This window comes from Chiloscyllium plagiosum, chromosome 17, assembly GCF_004010195.1.
Source record: "Chiloscyllium plagiosum isolate BGI_BamShark_2017 chromosome 17, ASM401019v2, whole genome shotgun sequence".
Classification (NCBI taxonomy): Eukaryota; Metazoa; Chordata; class Chondrichthyes; order Orectolobiformes; family Hemiscylliidae; genus Chiloscyllium; species Chiloscyllium plagiosum.
Window position 1 is genome coordinate 57,672,839 of NC_057726.1, and position 15,755 is coordinate 57,688,593.

Sequence of the window (15,755 nt, forward strand, 5' to 3'; positions counted from 1 at the left end):
CCCCTCGTTCCATTGTTGATGTCACTGCGCAGAACTGGTCTTGTGAGGTTCAGAGTGAAACCCCCTGCCTCTGGGCAACTCTTTATCCTGTGGGGAGAGTAAATTAACTTTTGTATCTCTTTTCCCCAGGTTTGGGGGTAGGGGGGAGTCCAGAACTAGAGGGCATAGATTTAGGGTGGGGGGGGAAACTTAGGGACTTAAGGTGCAACTTTTCACACAGAGGGTGATGTGTGTATGGAATGAGCTGCCAGAGGAAGTGGCAGAGGCTGGCACAATGACAACATTTAAAAGGCATTTGGATGGGTGTATGAATAGGAAGGGTTTGGAGGGATATGGGCCAAGTGCTTGCAAATGGGACGAGATTAGGTTAGGATATCTGGTTGGCACGGACAAGTTGGACCGAAGGGTCTGTTACCGTGCCATACAGCTCTATGACCCTATGACTCTACCCAGAAAGTGGCGCTAATCCAGAAATCCCTGTCTCAAGGAGCTGTTGAAGGAAATCACACAGGTAACTTTCTGCGGGGAGCTACATTAGTAGATGAGGGAGAAAATTATATTAATAGGGTGGGATTAAAGAGAAATTTACAGCTTGGAAGGAAACCATTTGACCCTTTTGGCTCTGTGCTAGCTGACAGGCAATTTAGCCTAATCCCATTCCTCCTGGTTTGTGGAAAAATATCCAAGTCCTTTTGAAACATGGGGAAGATTTCTGCCTCGGCTACTCTTTCTGTCAGTGAGGTCCATTTCCAACCTCCCCCACCTCCAGCATCATCCAGGTGAGAAAAAACAATTCTCGGAAATCTCCAAAGATTCATGGAGTCACACGGCACGGAAACACCCCCTTCCCTCCAACCAGTCCATGCCGACCATAATCCCAGACTAAACTAGTCCCACCTGTCTGCTCCTGGCCCATATCCTTCCAACCACAAGGGATGAACTCGGATTTCACCAGTTTCCTCATTTCCCCTCCCCCCACCCTGTCTCAGTCAAATCCATCAAATTCAGCACCGCCTTCCTAACCTGAGATCTTCTTCCCGACCTCTCCGCCCCCACCCCCGTCTGACCTATCACCCTCACCTTGACCTCTTCCCACCTATCACATTTCCGACGCCCCTCTCCCAAGTCCCTCCTCCCTACCTTTTATCTTAGCCTGCTGGACCAACTTTCCCCATTCCTGAAGAAGGGCTTATGCCCGAAACGTCGATTCTCCTGTTCCCTGGATGCTGCCTGACCTGCTGCGCTTTTCCAGCAACACATTTCCAGCTCTGATCTCCAGCATCTGCAGACCTCACTTTCTCCTCAAAGCTCTTTAAGAAAGTAAGGAGGCATGAGATACAAGGAAATCTGGCTGTCTGAATACAGAATTGACTAGCCCATAGAAGACAGAGGGTGGTAGTCCTGATGCTGCTGCTCCTTTTACAAGATTATGCTGCTCCTTGGTTTTCCTTTCAGCGAGGTCATAAAAGCAGCAATTCCAAGAAGTGTTTCCTGGATGGGTTTTAGGACTAATTTGATTATAGCCAACAGAAACTGCCTCAGGCAAAAGGCTTTCACGTTTTTAAAAGAAACACCTGTCCAATGAAAGGGAGTGGCCAGTTCTCCCAGCTCAGCTTTTCCATGGTTTGTTTTGGTTTTAACAGTCTGGCTACTCACTGAAAGCAGTCAGGCTGTTTTCAAGCTGCTGATCCAAGACACAGCTCCATGGAAGATGATGTTCCATGCTGCCATCTCTCTCTCTCTCTCTCTCTCTCTCTCTCTCACCTGTAAAACCCTGTGTGTGTGTGTTAACCTTTAGTGCCAAGGGGTGCTTTTGGGGATTGTTTCAAGTATTTGGAACAGCAACATTAAGTTGAGGTAATTTGTTGGGTTCTCGGATCGGTTGAGTTATTTGGTATTCTGTTCTCTTTTGTTTGTTTCATTTGGTAATCTTGTAAATAAATTCTGTTTTGTTTAAAACTAAGTGGTTTGACCAGCTGCATCTCTCCTGGAATAACCACACACACCTGCTTAAAACAACGAGCAAAGTTAGGGTCTAGTCTAATGTTTTGAGAGAGTCTGGCAATGTTTTGAGAGAGTCTGGCCTGGTCCATATCATAGTAGATGCAAAGTATTCAGCCTGGAGCTCCGTGACCAGTGGTGTTCCACAGGGATCTGTTCTGGGATATCTGCTCTTTGTGATTTTTATAAATGACTTGAATGAGGAAGTGAAAGGGTGGATTAGTAAGTTTGCCAATGACACGAATGTTGGTGGAGTTGAGGACTGTGTGGAGGGCTTTTGTAGGTTGCAACGGGACATTGACAGGATGCAGAAGTGGCAGATGGAGTTCAACCTGGATAAGTGTGAAGTGATTCATTTTGGAAGGTCAAATTTGAATGCTGAATACATTGTTAAAGACATGATTTTTGGCAGTGTGGAAGCACAGAGGGATCTTGGGGTCCATAGATCTCTCAAATTTGCTACCCAAATTGATTGCGTTGTTAAGAAGGCTAATAGTTGTATTGGCTTTCATTAGCAGGGGTATTGAGTTTAAGAGCCGCGAGTTTATACAGCAGATCTATAAAGCCCTGGTTAGATCACACTTGGAATGATGTGTTCAGTTTTGGTCACCTCATCCTAGGAAAGATGTGAAAGCTTTAGAGAGGATGCTGAGGCAATTTCCCAGGATGCTGCCTGGACTGGAGAGTATGTCCTATGAAGAAAGGTTGAAGGAGCTAGGGCTTTTCTCATCGGAGTGAAGAAGGATGAGAAGTGACTTGATAGATGTGTGCAAGATATTGAGAGGCATAGATTAAAGAATGGATAGCCAGAGACTTTTCCCATGGCGCAATGTCTATCATGAGGGGGCATAATTTTAAGGTTATAGGAGGAAAGTGTGGGGGGAGATGTCAGAGGTAGGTTCTGCATACAGAGAGTTGTGGGTGCATGGAGTGCACTGCCAGCAGTGGTGATAGAGTCAGAGACATTAGGGACATTTAAGTGATCCAACAACAATTCTAACACAGAGTAATCATTCCAATCATGTCACTGTCACTAGACCAGTGACAGGCAGTTCTCATGAAACATCCCAGGTAAGACAGAATTATCAGACAGTATCTCAGTTTTATTATTTATAAATGCCCATTTTACTGAAAAGATATCTGATGCTTTAAATTTCTACTTTAGGAATCAGCCACCAGAATGTTCTCTTCAGCAGGTAAATAAATGTTTTCATGAACTCTGCTATCCAATTCTGGAAAATGTCTACTTAAATTCAATAAGTTAAACCAATATTAATTCATAATTATTAATAGGGTATTGTGACAGTTTACAGACAGAGGCATTCAATTCTCACACACTGTTCTGCTGCAGTTGTGAAAGAGATCCACCAGAGACTTTGGCTCATCTCATTTCTTTATCAATTGAAGGATATTGGTAAAGATCTCACCTCAATGGGACTCATACTTACAAATTAAAGTACGGCCTTTATAAAGTCAACTCTGGGTACTTTGTGCACAATGGTAGCATTTTGACCTCTGGACCAGGAGACCTGGGTTCAAGTCCCACTTGCTCCAGAGGACTGTCATAACATTCCTAACAAATTGATTACAAAATATCTAAAGTCAATTCTCGCTGAAGGTGACAACAGCAAATACACTGTAGCAACTACAGTTAGGCTCATTCAGTTCATCCCGAATGGGAGTAGGCCAGTCAACTCAACAAACCTGCTCCCACATTCAGTTAGGTGATTGCTGATCATTAATGTTTCCCTGCACTATCAACATACGTCTTGATATTATCACTCTCCAGAAATCTATCAATTTTGGTTATGATTGATCAATAATTGAACTTCCACAGCTCTCTGGGGTGGAGAATTCTAAATAATTATCACCCACAGAGTGAAGCAATTCCTCACCTTGGTTTTATATCACATAGCCCTAATGTGAGAATATTTCACTTGTTACTAACCTGAACATCCAAGGGAAACATCTTATCTAGCTGCACCTTATCATGCCCTGTGAGAATTGTGTAAATTTTAATAAGATCACCCCTCATTCTTCAAAACTTTAGAGACTACGCATTCAGTTTCCTCAATCTGTCATCATGGGAGGATTGCAACATCCCAGGGTTTGGGCTGACGAACACTATTGCACTCCCTCTCTGGCATGTACACACTTCCTCACATAGAGAGACCAAAACTATACACATTACCCCAGGTGCAGTCTCGCCAAGGTTTGATACATTTGCATCTGTACTTCTATCCTCAAATCCTCTTACAATGAAGGCAACATAGTTTTGTCTTTCTTATTGTTGTTCCACATGCATTTTAGTTTTTAGTGACAAGGACACCCAAGTCTCTTGCATACTTTCACTTCCCAGCTGTTCAACATTTAGGATATAAGGTACATTTTGCATCTTGTTTTAGCAGGAGATTCACAAGGATACCAATGTAAAGGGGGAAGCAGCACTTTTATACTTTGTGAGAAGAGCACGCTGATTTGTTGGAAAGTGGACTCTAATTGTCATGGAGAATGCACCAAGTATACGATAACAGGCACATAACTGTCAAGCTTTGTTTAAATTTAAACCAGGCAGGTTGAATCTGATTGGCAGTGCCTTGAGAATTAAACCAGATAATGGTTATCATCTAAATTGTTGAGTTGATGTAGACACAGTGTGTGCAGGCGTTTTTTTCCGTCTGCAAGGAAGAGGATCTCATGTATCTAGGTTCCAGTATGCGCTAGTTCGCTACTTTGTGAGCCTGACTGGCAATCTTAACTTAGTTGTCAACATAATTTTTAGCACACTGAACTATTTATAAAAATTAGTTCAATCATAGAATCACAGCTAATGTTGGACACTGTGAACATAAAAACATACAACATGGGAGCAGAAGTAAGTCTATCCTGTTATTCAACAAGAGCATGATCTGCCCCTTGCCTTTCTCCTCTTTCATACCCACTAACCCACTAACTAGATATTTCAAAACTCTAACTGATATTCCCAAATATTTCCAGCGATCTAGTCTCCACAACTCTCTGGAGGAGGGAATTTCAGATATTCACTACCCTTTGAGAGAATCTCAGTTTTAAATGTGTGTCCCCTTATTCTGGAACTATGTCCCTTCATTTGAGATTCCCTCACTCATGAAAACATCTTCTTAACATCAATTCTGTTCAGCTCCTTCAGAATCTTATATATTTCAATAAGACCACCCCCTTGTTCTAAACTCTGAGGAATAAATGCTGAACCTGTTTAGCTGTACTTGATAAATCAATCTATTTTTAAACACTAACCTGCTCGCAATTAAGACCAAAATTCCAATTGCCTTGTTAATGACATTCTGCAAGCTAATCTTTTGTGTTTCATCCCTTATCCCTTTGTAATGTACTGTTTTGGAGTTTCTGTCCATTTAAATAATAGTCTGCCTTTTGATTCTTCCCACCAAAGTGCAAGACCTCACAGTTCCCAACATTATGTGTGGCACGGTGGCACAGTGGTTAGCACTGCTGCCTCACAGCGCCAGAGACCCGGGTTCAATTCCCGCCTCAGGCGACTGACTGTGTGGAGTTTGCACGTTCTCCCCGTGTCTGCGTGGATTTCCTCCGGGTGCTCCGGTTTCCTCCCACAGTCACAAAGATGTGCAGGGCAGTTGAATTGGCCATGCTAAATTGCCCGTAGTGTTAGGTAAGGGGTAAATGTAGGGGTATGGGTGGGTTTCGCTTCGGCGGGTCGGTGTGGATTTGTTGGGCCGAAGGGCCTGTTTCCACACTGTAATGTAATCTAATCTAATTAATCTCTACCTGTCATGATTTTTGGCCATTTAGTCAACCTATCTATAAGCCCTTGCAGGTTCCTTGTGTCTCATTGCAAAATGCCTCCCATCTACTTTTGTAACATCAGCAAAATAGACACATTACACCTGCCAAGTCATCAACGTAAATAGTAAATTATTGAGGCCCTAGGACTGATTCTTATGGCAGTCCATTAGTTACATGTTCCAACCTAAAAAAAATCTCGTTAATCCTAACTCTCTGCCTTCTGTTTTAATCATATTTAATTCATACCAATATACTATTCCCCAATACTATGGGCTCCTATTTTGTGTAATAACATTCTGAGTGGCATTCTGGAAATCCAAATACTATTTTTCTTTGTCCTTGCTGATCACAAGTCATTCATCCTTCTCATCAAGTCATTCCTTTGCACCAGAATAATTGTTTGCTGAGTGTTATGAGATACCCTACTTAAAAGTTTACTACTGCTCATCTACTCACTCTCCCCTTAATCTATTTTTCTTTATTCCTCCCTCAATAATTCAAGTTGAAGTCTAAATTGCTCTCCCTCAAAGTGAATTTAAAATTTTACTATGTTGTGATCCCTAGAAGATCTTTAACTTCGAGATATCTTAGTAATACCATCTTAATACAAATTATTGATCTAGAAAAGTTTGTTCCCTGATTGATTCTGCAACATATTGCTCCTAGAATCAGTCCCTGATGAAATAGAGATTTGTCTTCCATGTCACCCTTGCCAATCTGATTTTTCCAGTCAAAGTACAGACTTTTAACTATTATTACTCTCTCTGGTTCTAATGCCTGTTGCTCTCATCTACACATATTTTCTACCCCTTCTTGTCATATTTTGATTATCATTTGCCTCTTCACTAACTTGCACTTCTCTTTTTGTTTTTTTTTAAACTTGCCCACACTAATTAGTTGAAAGCACTATCTACAAGCCTGGCTATATAATTGACTAGAATGCTGTACCCAATTATGGTTCAATGAAGCACATCCCAATGAAACTTTGTTTCCTCAGTACTGATGCCAGTGTCCCATGAACAGAGCCCACTTTCTCCACACTAATCTTTGAGCCATACATACCCTCCCACCCTGCCAAATCCAAGTTTATCTCCACCCCAGAAAAGATATCCTAAACATTAGTACCAGGTAGGCAGCACAGCCTTCAGGATTCCTTGTCTTTGCTCAGGCTGAGGCTCATTCAAAGCTAAATTCTGGATCTCCATACTTGCTTCATCAACAGTCCTATGCCTGACCATGGACCAAATTTGATGTAATTACTCCAAGGAGTGTGACTGATTCTTGAAACACAGTTTTCAGGGAACACCCAACTTCCCTGATACATCAGTGTCCACAGTTCAGATTCCAGCTCCTCAACATTTCACCAAGGTTCCTTGAGTAGTCAATACTTAGTGCAGATTTGGTCACTGTGGATTACACCAGCATGCACTAGCTCCCACATACTATAGCTGCGATGCATCACATGCCTTGTCATTTCTATTCTATTCTATTCATTAATTTGAATAATAAATACATTAGGGTGAATTTCCTATCCGTACTGTTTAGCTGTAATGACATCTCCTGACTTAAACCAATTGACCAATCAAAGGCATGGAAGAAATTTTCACCAATCACCTACCTGTTTTTCTGTGATGTTATACCTTGTTCTTACAGGAAGAAACATGTTCAAGGGGCTCTTTGTTACAGGGTTTTATCTCCCTCTGTCACTGCCCTTCTCATGGAGGTTTGCTGCATGGAGCTATAGGCTTGCTCTCTCAAACAAAGCAGAAATTGTTGGAGAAACTCAGCAAGGTTGAAACTTTATTGCTGGAACAGCACAGCAGGTCAGGCAGCATCCAGGGAACAGGAGATTCGACGTTTCGGGCACAGGCCCTTCTTCAGGAATCCTGCTGTGCTGTTCCAGCAATAAAGTTTCAACTTTGAACTCCAGCATCTGCAGACCTCACTTTCTCCTCGAGAAACTCAGCAAGTCAAGACAGCATCTTTGGAGAGGAAGCAGAGTTAATATTTCAGATCCAATGACCCTGCTTCAGGAATAAAGACCTGCTCTCTCATGTTGCTTGAAAAGCTGCTCACTCATCAGGCCCTCCCATTCTTTTTGAAACTGCTGTCTGTAAACTCCCCCATGCTGTTCGAGAAGCATGACTTCCACCTCTGTGTTGCTCAGGCTGATTCACGGTGCACTCCTCCCAACACACTTTACAGTGATGTTGATTCATTGTACATCCTTCCACATCCGACAGAGATTTAGCTGTACCTCCATACAGATCACATACTGTGTCCGTTGTTCTCAATCTGGTTTCCTCCATATTGGGGAGACAGGACGCCAACTTGCAGAATGTTTCAGAAAACATCTCTGGGACACATGCACAAAACAACCCCACCACCCTGTGGCCAAATACTTGAACTCCCCTTCCCACATCAAGTCTTAGGCCTCCTCCACTGCCAAACCCTAACCGCCTGACACCTGGAGGAAAAATACCTCATCTTCCGCCTTGTGACCCTCCAGCCACACGGGATCAATGTGGATTTCACCAGTTTCCACATTTCCCTTCCCCTCACCTTATCCCAGTCCCAACCTTCCAACTTGACACCGCCCTCTTGAACAGTCCTACCTGTCCATCTCCCTTCCAACCTATCTGCTCCACCCTCCTCTCTGACCCATCACCTGCACCCCACCTTCATCTACCTATTGCATTCCTAGCTACCTTCCCCCAAGCCTCAGCCCCTGCCCCCTCCCCCTTCCCCTTCCCTTTCCTTTCCCATTTATCTCTCAGCCTCCTTGGTCACAAGCTTCATTCCTGATGAAGGACTTATGCTGGAAAAGTTGATTCTCCTAATCCTCGGATGTTGCCTGACCAGCTGTGATTTTAAAGCACCATACTCTTTGACTCTGATCACCAGCATCTGCAGTTCTCATTTTCTCCTCACTGCTCTCTCCTTCCAGGCCACTTTGTCGTGTCACCACGCATTCCTTCCAACCCACCGCAATGTGATGTTGACTCACTGCACACACTTCCCTTCACCTCACAGTGATGCTGACTCACTGCATGCACTGCATCCAGGTGAGGATCCAGAGACATTATCCCTTGCCTGAGCCATGGTAGCCCTCAGGTAAAACAACCACCAGTCATCTCTCTGTAATGAGAGAGCAGGGCTATGGCAACGCTATATCACTACCTCCCTATGAATGATAGATGTGGATATACCTTTTCACCAATAAAGTCAGCTGTTTCTTTTTGCCCTTTCCACAAAAAAGGGGACAAAAATAATTCATTCCGGGCACTATCAGGATGACAGGCTTTTACACAAATATTCTGTCATCAGTGATCACAGACTGACCCTAATAAAGGAGCCGAAACCTATTACTGAACCAATGGAATGCAGTTGCCGCCCTCAGTGTAAATTTAGGACTAATCAGAGACTCCTTACAACCTGGGAGGGCCAGAAATGTAGAAGGAACCACTCTCCCTGCCCTGTTGGTGTTACTGGTCAATGTGAAGCTGGTGCCATGCACCCAATTAGTGCATTGGTCACTTTATAATGCAACAATGATCAGTGAGCTGTCTGATGTGTGCAACATGAACAATGGGGTTGTGAAATGATCCTGTTCCAGAAAAATTAAGTACTACAATTCTTCTTGTTGATTTATTGGGACAGCATGGCTGCTTGATGGCTGCTGTTGGTTATGGTCTCGTATAAATTTGCAAAATTCACAGCTGGATTGAGCTGCCATGTGCAATTTTGCGTATCATGTTTAACAAATTCTGATAAGAGGTTCAGCAAAATCCTTAGAGCTGCACCTTAATTCACTTCACTCCACACACAAACATACAGGAAATGCAGAGTTCTTAAAATTAAGTCCCAGTTTCAGAATGAAGATAGGGTCTCACAGGTGGATAATGAGAGAATTAGACTCTCAAGTGTCTGGAATGTGTAAATGAGATATAAAACCTGAAATAAACCCTAGCCTCTCCAGTCTTGAAATCTAATGTTTAGAAAAAAATGTTGTCTAGAAATATTTTGAGTGGAGTTGAATAACTGTAACACCATTTCAATGCAATATTTGGTGAGTAGAAACAGTAAGTAATGCAATACTTTTTACTGTCTTACAATGTTTTATCAGTGTTTTTTGCTGTAGGTAAACATTTATAAGTTTGATATTCTCCAGTTGTGTTTGTAATGTTATTCTATAAACCAGAAAGTTCCAAAATCCAGAGATACATTGATCATAAGCATTCTGGACTAGAGGCATTACAGTCTTTCCATTTCATTAGGCTCCATTTTGTTGCTATGGCTATAAGGATCTTAATGTAAACTGGCCCAAATGATCCCTCTATCAGATTGTGGATTGGCTGGGGACCCAGTAAGTGATTATTCCAGTGTTTTGGAACATTTGAAAAGTTTGAATCATTGTAAGAGTATAGTAACGTGATGGGATTATTAAAAATTAAGTTATTTCTAACAAGCTGATTGATGCATCAGTTTGAACATCTTCTGCTTCCGATTTAATTTAAGTTTTCACTGATACATTTGAGTCAAAACTGGAAATTTCTCTGAATCGTTAACCAGTCAATTAAAGAGCTGAGAAAGGTATTCCATTTCCAGAGTAAAACAAAGCTGATTTACCTCAAGATCATACTGTGAGTGCTTCCCAGTAGGTATTTCAAAGGGCTGGATCTGATTTGTATTGACCTGATTATTTAATCCTCTCCTTCTCCACTCAGGGCCGACTGAGACTTGTGAACATTTGCGGCGCCAGCTGAATGAAAGTGAACAATGCACAGCTCCAGTTAGAATAGTGAACAAATTCATCCAGAGATGTACCAACAACACTCCGGACACGTAAATAATCATTCTTTTAAAACACAAAACACAATAAATTTCAAATATATATGGAAGTCATGAACATTTTTAAAAATTCTCCATTTGGCAAATAACCCTGATTTTTTTTTTCTGACCTTCCCCTCATTCCCAGCCTTCAGCTGAGATGGGTGTCAAATCTTAAGCAGTCACCTGACTTCCCTCTAATATTATGCAGGCAAATCGCTTTCCAATTTTTCAGGGCAAATACAGTTTGTATTCCTTATTTTTCATCAGCTAATTTAAAAAATTATGTAAAAGATTAAAAAAAGTTATTTCTTGCTGCAAAATCTTAAGCTGGGAAGTTTTGTATTGAATTCCTGAAGTAGTCATGCAAGTCACTTACCTCCATTCAGTTTAGTTGCATGTTCAAAGCTCAGGGCAATGCTGAAAATGATATATAATTCCTGAAATGGAACTACAATACAACAACCATTTGGCAGTTGTGAAACCAGCATTTCCAGTGTTTAACCTACTTTTGTCTCTAATTTAGAAGGGTTGCAGAATAATTGAAGTATATTACATGAAATACTATAAAAGCTTATTGACAAGGAACTGCACATCAAACTCAGTGAAAGAGAAAAGGGAACAGATATTCACTGTAGAACACAGTTGCGCTGGACACTCAACTGTAATTAGTTTTCCTTTAAGTGTGAATGTGTCTCCAATAATGCTTGTGCTGGTTGAGGTAACTTCACCATACCGACAGACGAAATATAATCTTTATTTTTAAAGTTCCAAGTTCCTCCTGGCTTTCACAGGATATTTTCTCCCTGCCAAATCAAATTAATTTTCTGAAGTATAGGCAGACAATGCCGTAGAAACTCAGCATGACTGACAGCATCTATGGAGAGAGAAACAAAGTTAGCGTTTCAAGTCTGGTATGAATCTTCTTTAGAGCTATAAGTTCAGATGATTGAGAATGGTGTGAAAGTCCCAACCAGTTTTGAAGTGCCCTGAGAAGAGACCGCCAGGGCATTTGTATGTTGTCGCTTCACCTGAGTACATCACTCTGTCTGCTTGTGAGGAAATGGTACTTGGAGTGAGGATAAAATTCCTTGCCACTCCCTGCGCCAACCCGTTACCTTGCAAATGGTGTCTAACACCAAAAAAGCTAGCGTGCAGGTCGAACAGAGTGTGCCAGACCTGGCCTTCCATGACAGTTGCCACTCTGTCCATGTATGTAACTGGATATTTGGATGCCTGTGCAGCAGGATGTAAACTGAGTGGGTGAAGTCTTCCAACATTTGAGCCAGTTTGCCTGATGCTCTAACACCTGTGCCTGCTGCTTGTTCCACTTGTGTTTCTTAGTTGGTTGTTGAGACTATGGTAAATATGAATATATTACTACAAAGTAATGCATGTTGGGCTGTTATGTAAGTGTAATGTCTGGGTTGCGTGCTTGAGTCAGCCTTGCGTGACAAAAGGTGAAGAAAGATGGACACGGCCCAACATGAGGTCTACAGCAATTCAGAAGACAATTGTGGCAGAGTGTGATTGGTTAAGGGGATGTAATGTAGGCTTAGTGCGATTGGTTATGCTACTGTAACAGGGATAGGGCATGACTATTAGAACAGCATAAACATTAGAGTATGCTCGCTGTTCACGGGCTTTCAGGGTTGTCTGCTCTGATGGCCACAGCTTTTGTTTGCAAATAAAGGCTTATCATCTTGAGGAATTCTCTGTGTCTCCTGGTCATTCCTAAAGATGCTATCTACCACAACAAGACACAGAGCTTTCTGCATCACCACGTGATTCTCACTGTCCCCCTGACTCAGACAAGGATGCTCTCCTGGTAGGAGGGAGGAGAGAAATATTGAGAACACCACCACCCAACTTGGCTCATGCAATCTTTCTGTGCAACATTTGCTTGAGGAATGAGACAAAGGGCAACACTGAATGAGACAAAAGTGACCGGCTCAGCTTTTAGTGATTGTACTTGTGGGACGTGGTTACAGTTGCAGAGATAGAGTGAGTGAGATAGCAGAGAGAAACAGTTGTATTCCTCCTCGGAGAGTGAACTGATGAAATAACACTGATGGTGGTGGTGAATTTGAATCAGGCTGACAACATCTGATGTCATGGTCTCCCTGCCAGTCCTGAGGGTGGATGGCAGCTGTCCTCTGCACTAACTCCTCTTCTCTCTAAAATGCTGGCATTTGTTTAAATCTGTTATAGATGCTGATAAAGTGCATATCTCAATGAGATAAGAAAGTATGAAAACCAAAATCACCACATCCAACAAACTTTCCCAAAATGCTGGCATCTTCTTAAAATCTCTTGTAGATGTTACTGAAATGCATACCCCACTGAGATAAGTAACTTGGCGCACCAACATCTCCATTTCTAGCAATGTTCTTAAAATCTGTTGCAGATGTTACTAAAGTGTATATCTGGGTGAGATAATCATCATTTTGAGCAAACTTCTCAAAAGTTGGCATGTCCTGAAAATATGGGTCAAAAGTGTGGTGCTGGAAAAGCACAGTGGTCAGGCAACATCCGAGGAATAGGAGAGTCGATGTTTCAAGTATGAGCACCTGCTCCTCAGACGCTGCCTGATCGGCCATGCTTTTTGACTCTGATCTCCAGCATCTGCAGTCTTCACTTTCTCCATGGCCTGAAAATATGTTGTAGATGCATAACTTAGTGAGATAAGTAACTTGGTATATCGCAAACGCCATTTCTAGCTAATGTGCATATCGTGGTGAGATAAGCAAGTTTGAGCACTAAAATCACCATTTCCAGTAAATGGTATCCAAAATGTTGGCAAATCTATTGGGGTTCAATGCCAGCGAGGACTTTCACATGAATGGCCCCGGAGGCCTAAATGGGTAAGGCACAGACCTCCTAAGCCAAGTTTTATGGGTACAATTCCCGTCTGGGTTGAGTTGAGTTTAGGCCAGCATGGTGGCTCAGTGGTTAGCCCTGCTGCCTCACAGCACCAGGGATTCGGGTTTGATTCCAGCCTTGGGCAACTGCCTATCTGGAGTTTGCACATTCTCCTTATGTCTGTTCGTTTTTCCTCTGGGTGCAGCAATTTCCTCCCATAGTCCAAAGATGTGCATTGGCCAGGGTAAATTACTCCATAGATTCCAGGGATGTACAGGCTATGTGGATTAACCATGGGGAATGCAGGATTATGGGAGGAGGGGGTGGGTGCACTGCTCTTCAGAGGGTCAGTATGGACTTGATGGGCCAAATAGCCTGCTTTCACTCTGGAGGGCTTTGATGATTCTTAACCTTTGTGAGCGGCACGGTGGCACAGTGGTTAGCACTGCTGCCTCACAGCGCCAGAGACCTGGGTTCAATTCCCGACTCAGGCGACTGACTGTGTGGAGTTTGCAAATTCTCCCCGTGTCTGCGTGGGTTTCCTCCGGGTGCTCCGGTTTCCTCCCACAGTCACAAAGATGTGCAGGTCAGGTGAATTGGCCATGCTAAATTGCCCTTAGTGTTTGGTTAAAGGGGTAATGTAGGGGTATGGGTGGGTTGCGCTTCGGCGGGTCGGTGTGGACTTGTTGGGCCGAAGGGCCTGTTTCCACACTGTAAGTAATCTAATCTAATCAATCTAATCTAATCTAAAAAAAAAACCTCTGTTCTAGATGATACAAAAGGGCAGATTGCACATTTTAAGAATTTGCTGGAAATGGTGATTTTGCTGTTCAAACCTGCTTACCTTACCCAGGTATACATCCACAACAGATTTTAAGTACATTGCTGAAAATGAAGATTTTCATGTGCTAAGTTGCTTAACTCAGTGAATTGGGCACTTTAAAAGCATCTACAACACAGTTCAAGAAGTTTGACAGGATTAGAAATTTTGGTGTGCAAAGTTGCTAATCCTCCAGGTCCTTGTCCACAAAGCATGGAGTTAACGTGCCTGTGTCCGCTGTCTCTGGAGCAATTCGCCATGCAGGACAGCTCCAGACTGACTGACCTTGACCTGGTGTCTCCTATATTTTAACTGTCACACCAGCACCGAGAGAAGGTAGGACAAGCTAGGTGCCCTAGAAATGTGCTGCATTGCAGAGAGTACTGTGAGCAATCTCACAAATGCTTACAGAGGGAAACTTGTATTTAGCTAAATTTTGGGGAGAATTCAGCACATTTATTGTTGGCTGTTTAAATCTCCTCTACAAATCAGTTCTGTCAAGACTGATCTTCTTCATCAACTCCACCTTCTCTCACTCACCTCATATCCTTCAGCATCTATCCACTCTGTTGCAACTGTTCCCAGTGACTGAACATGCCCAGCTTGTTGGAGAAACAATTCCAAAATTCACAGCCATTTGAGTGAAGAGCTTCCTCTTCACCTCAATCCTCACTGGCTGACCCTTTATTCTGTGACTATCACCCTCCTAACCATCCACCTTTTTTGGTTACAAGGTCTTCTGCTCCAACACATCCACAATGCCCTTTAAATCTTTCTCTGCCTCTCTATTTTAGAATTGATCATGAATAAACCTGCTGTAATCATGTACTTTTATGGAATTACTCAGCTAGACAGATATCATATCTCAATCACCACAAACATACAATTTTTAAAATGTTTTAACAATGATATTTATATATATGAAGGTAATTTAGTCACTTTCCTGAATCACATTGGTGATAAACACCACTATCTGTAATCCTACCAAGTGCAGCGAGTGTGCAGTGTCTTCCTACTTTGTTCAGTGCCATCCTGCATTTCCTGAAGCTTCTGATCTTTCCTTCCCTCAGCACTCCCCCATTGCCATTTGCAAACATCTACTGTCTTGTTGAATAACTGAGCTTCCTGGGAGCTATCCTTTCCCTACTCTGGGCCTCAGAATGATATCTTCCATCAATTACTCAGTTTTTGTTATGGCTAATGAGTGAATAAACCTAATGGGTCTGATAAAGTCACCCAGTGCCTCTGCACAAACTGGTCTGACCCTACCAGATATCTCCAGGCCAATTGATTGGCATCATTCTGTCTTATTTCATGCGATCTTCCATCAATTACACAGTTTTTGTTATGGCTAATGACTGAATAAACCTAATGGGTCTGATAAAGTCACTCAGTGCCTCTGCACAACTGGTCTGGCCCCTACCAGATATCTCCAGGCCAA

General features: G+C 42.5%; 1 protein-coding gene across 1 annotated transcript in view; it reads left to right on the forward strand.

Annotated features, from left to right (window-relative positions):
* The window catches only part of LOC122558521 (adhesion G-protein coupled receptor G2-like), a 139,002-nt gene that overhangs the window by 103,849 nt on the left and 19,398 nt on the right, over window positions 1-15,755 (forward strand). Inside the window, exons 15-16 of the mRNA XM_043707200.1 lie at window positions 3,167-3,197; window positions 10,530-10,647. Of these exons, the coding sequence (XP_043563135.1) occupies window positions 3,167-3,197; window positions 10,530-10,647 (149 nt within the window). The remainder of the gene's footprint in view (window positions 1-3,166; window positions 3,198-10,529; window positions 10,648-15,755) is intronic.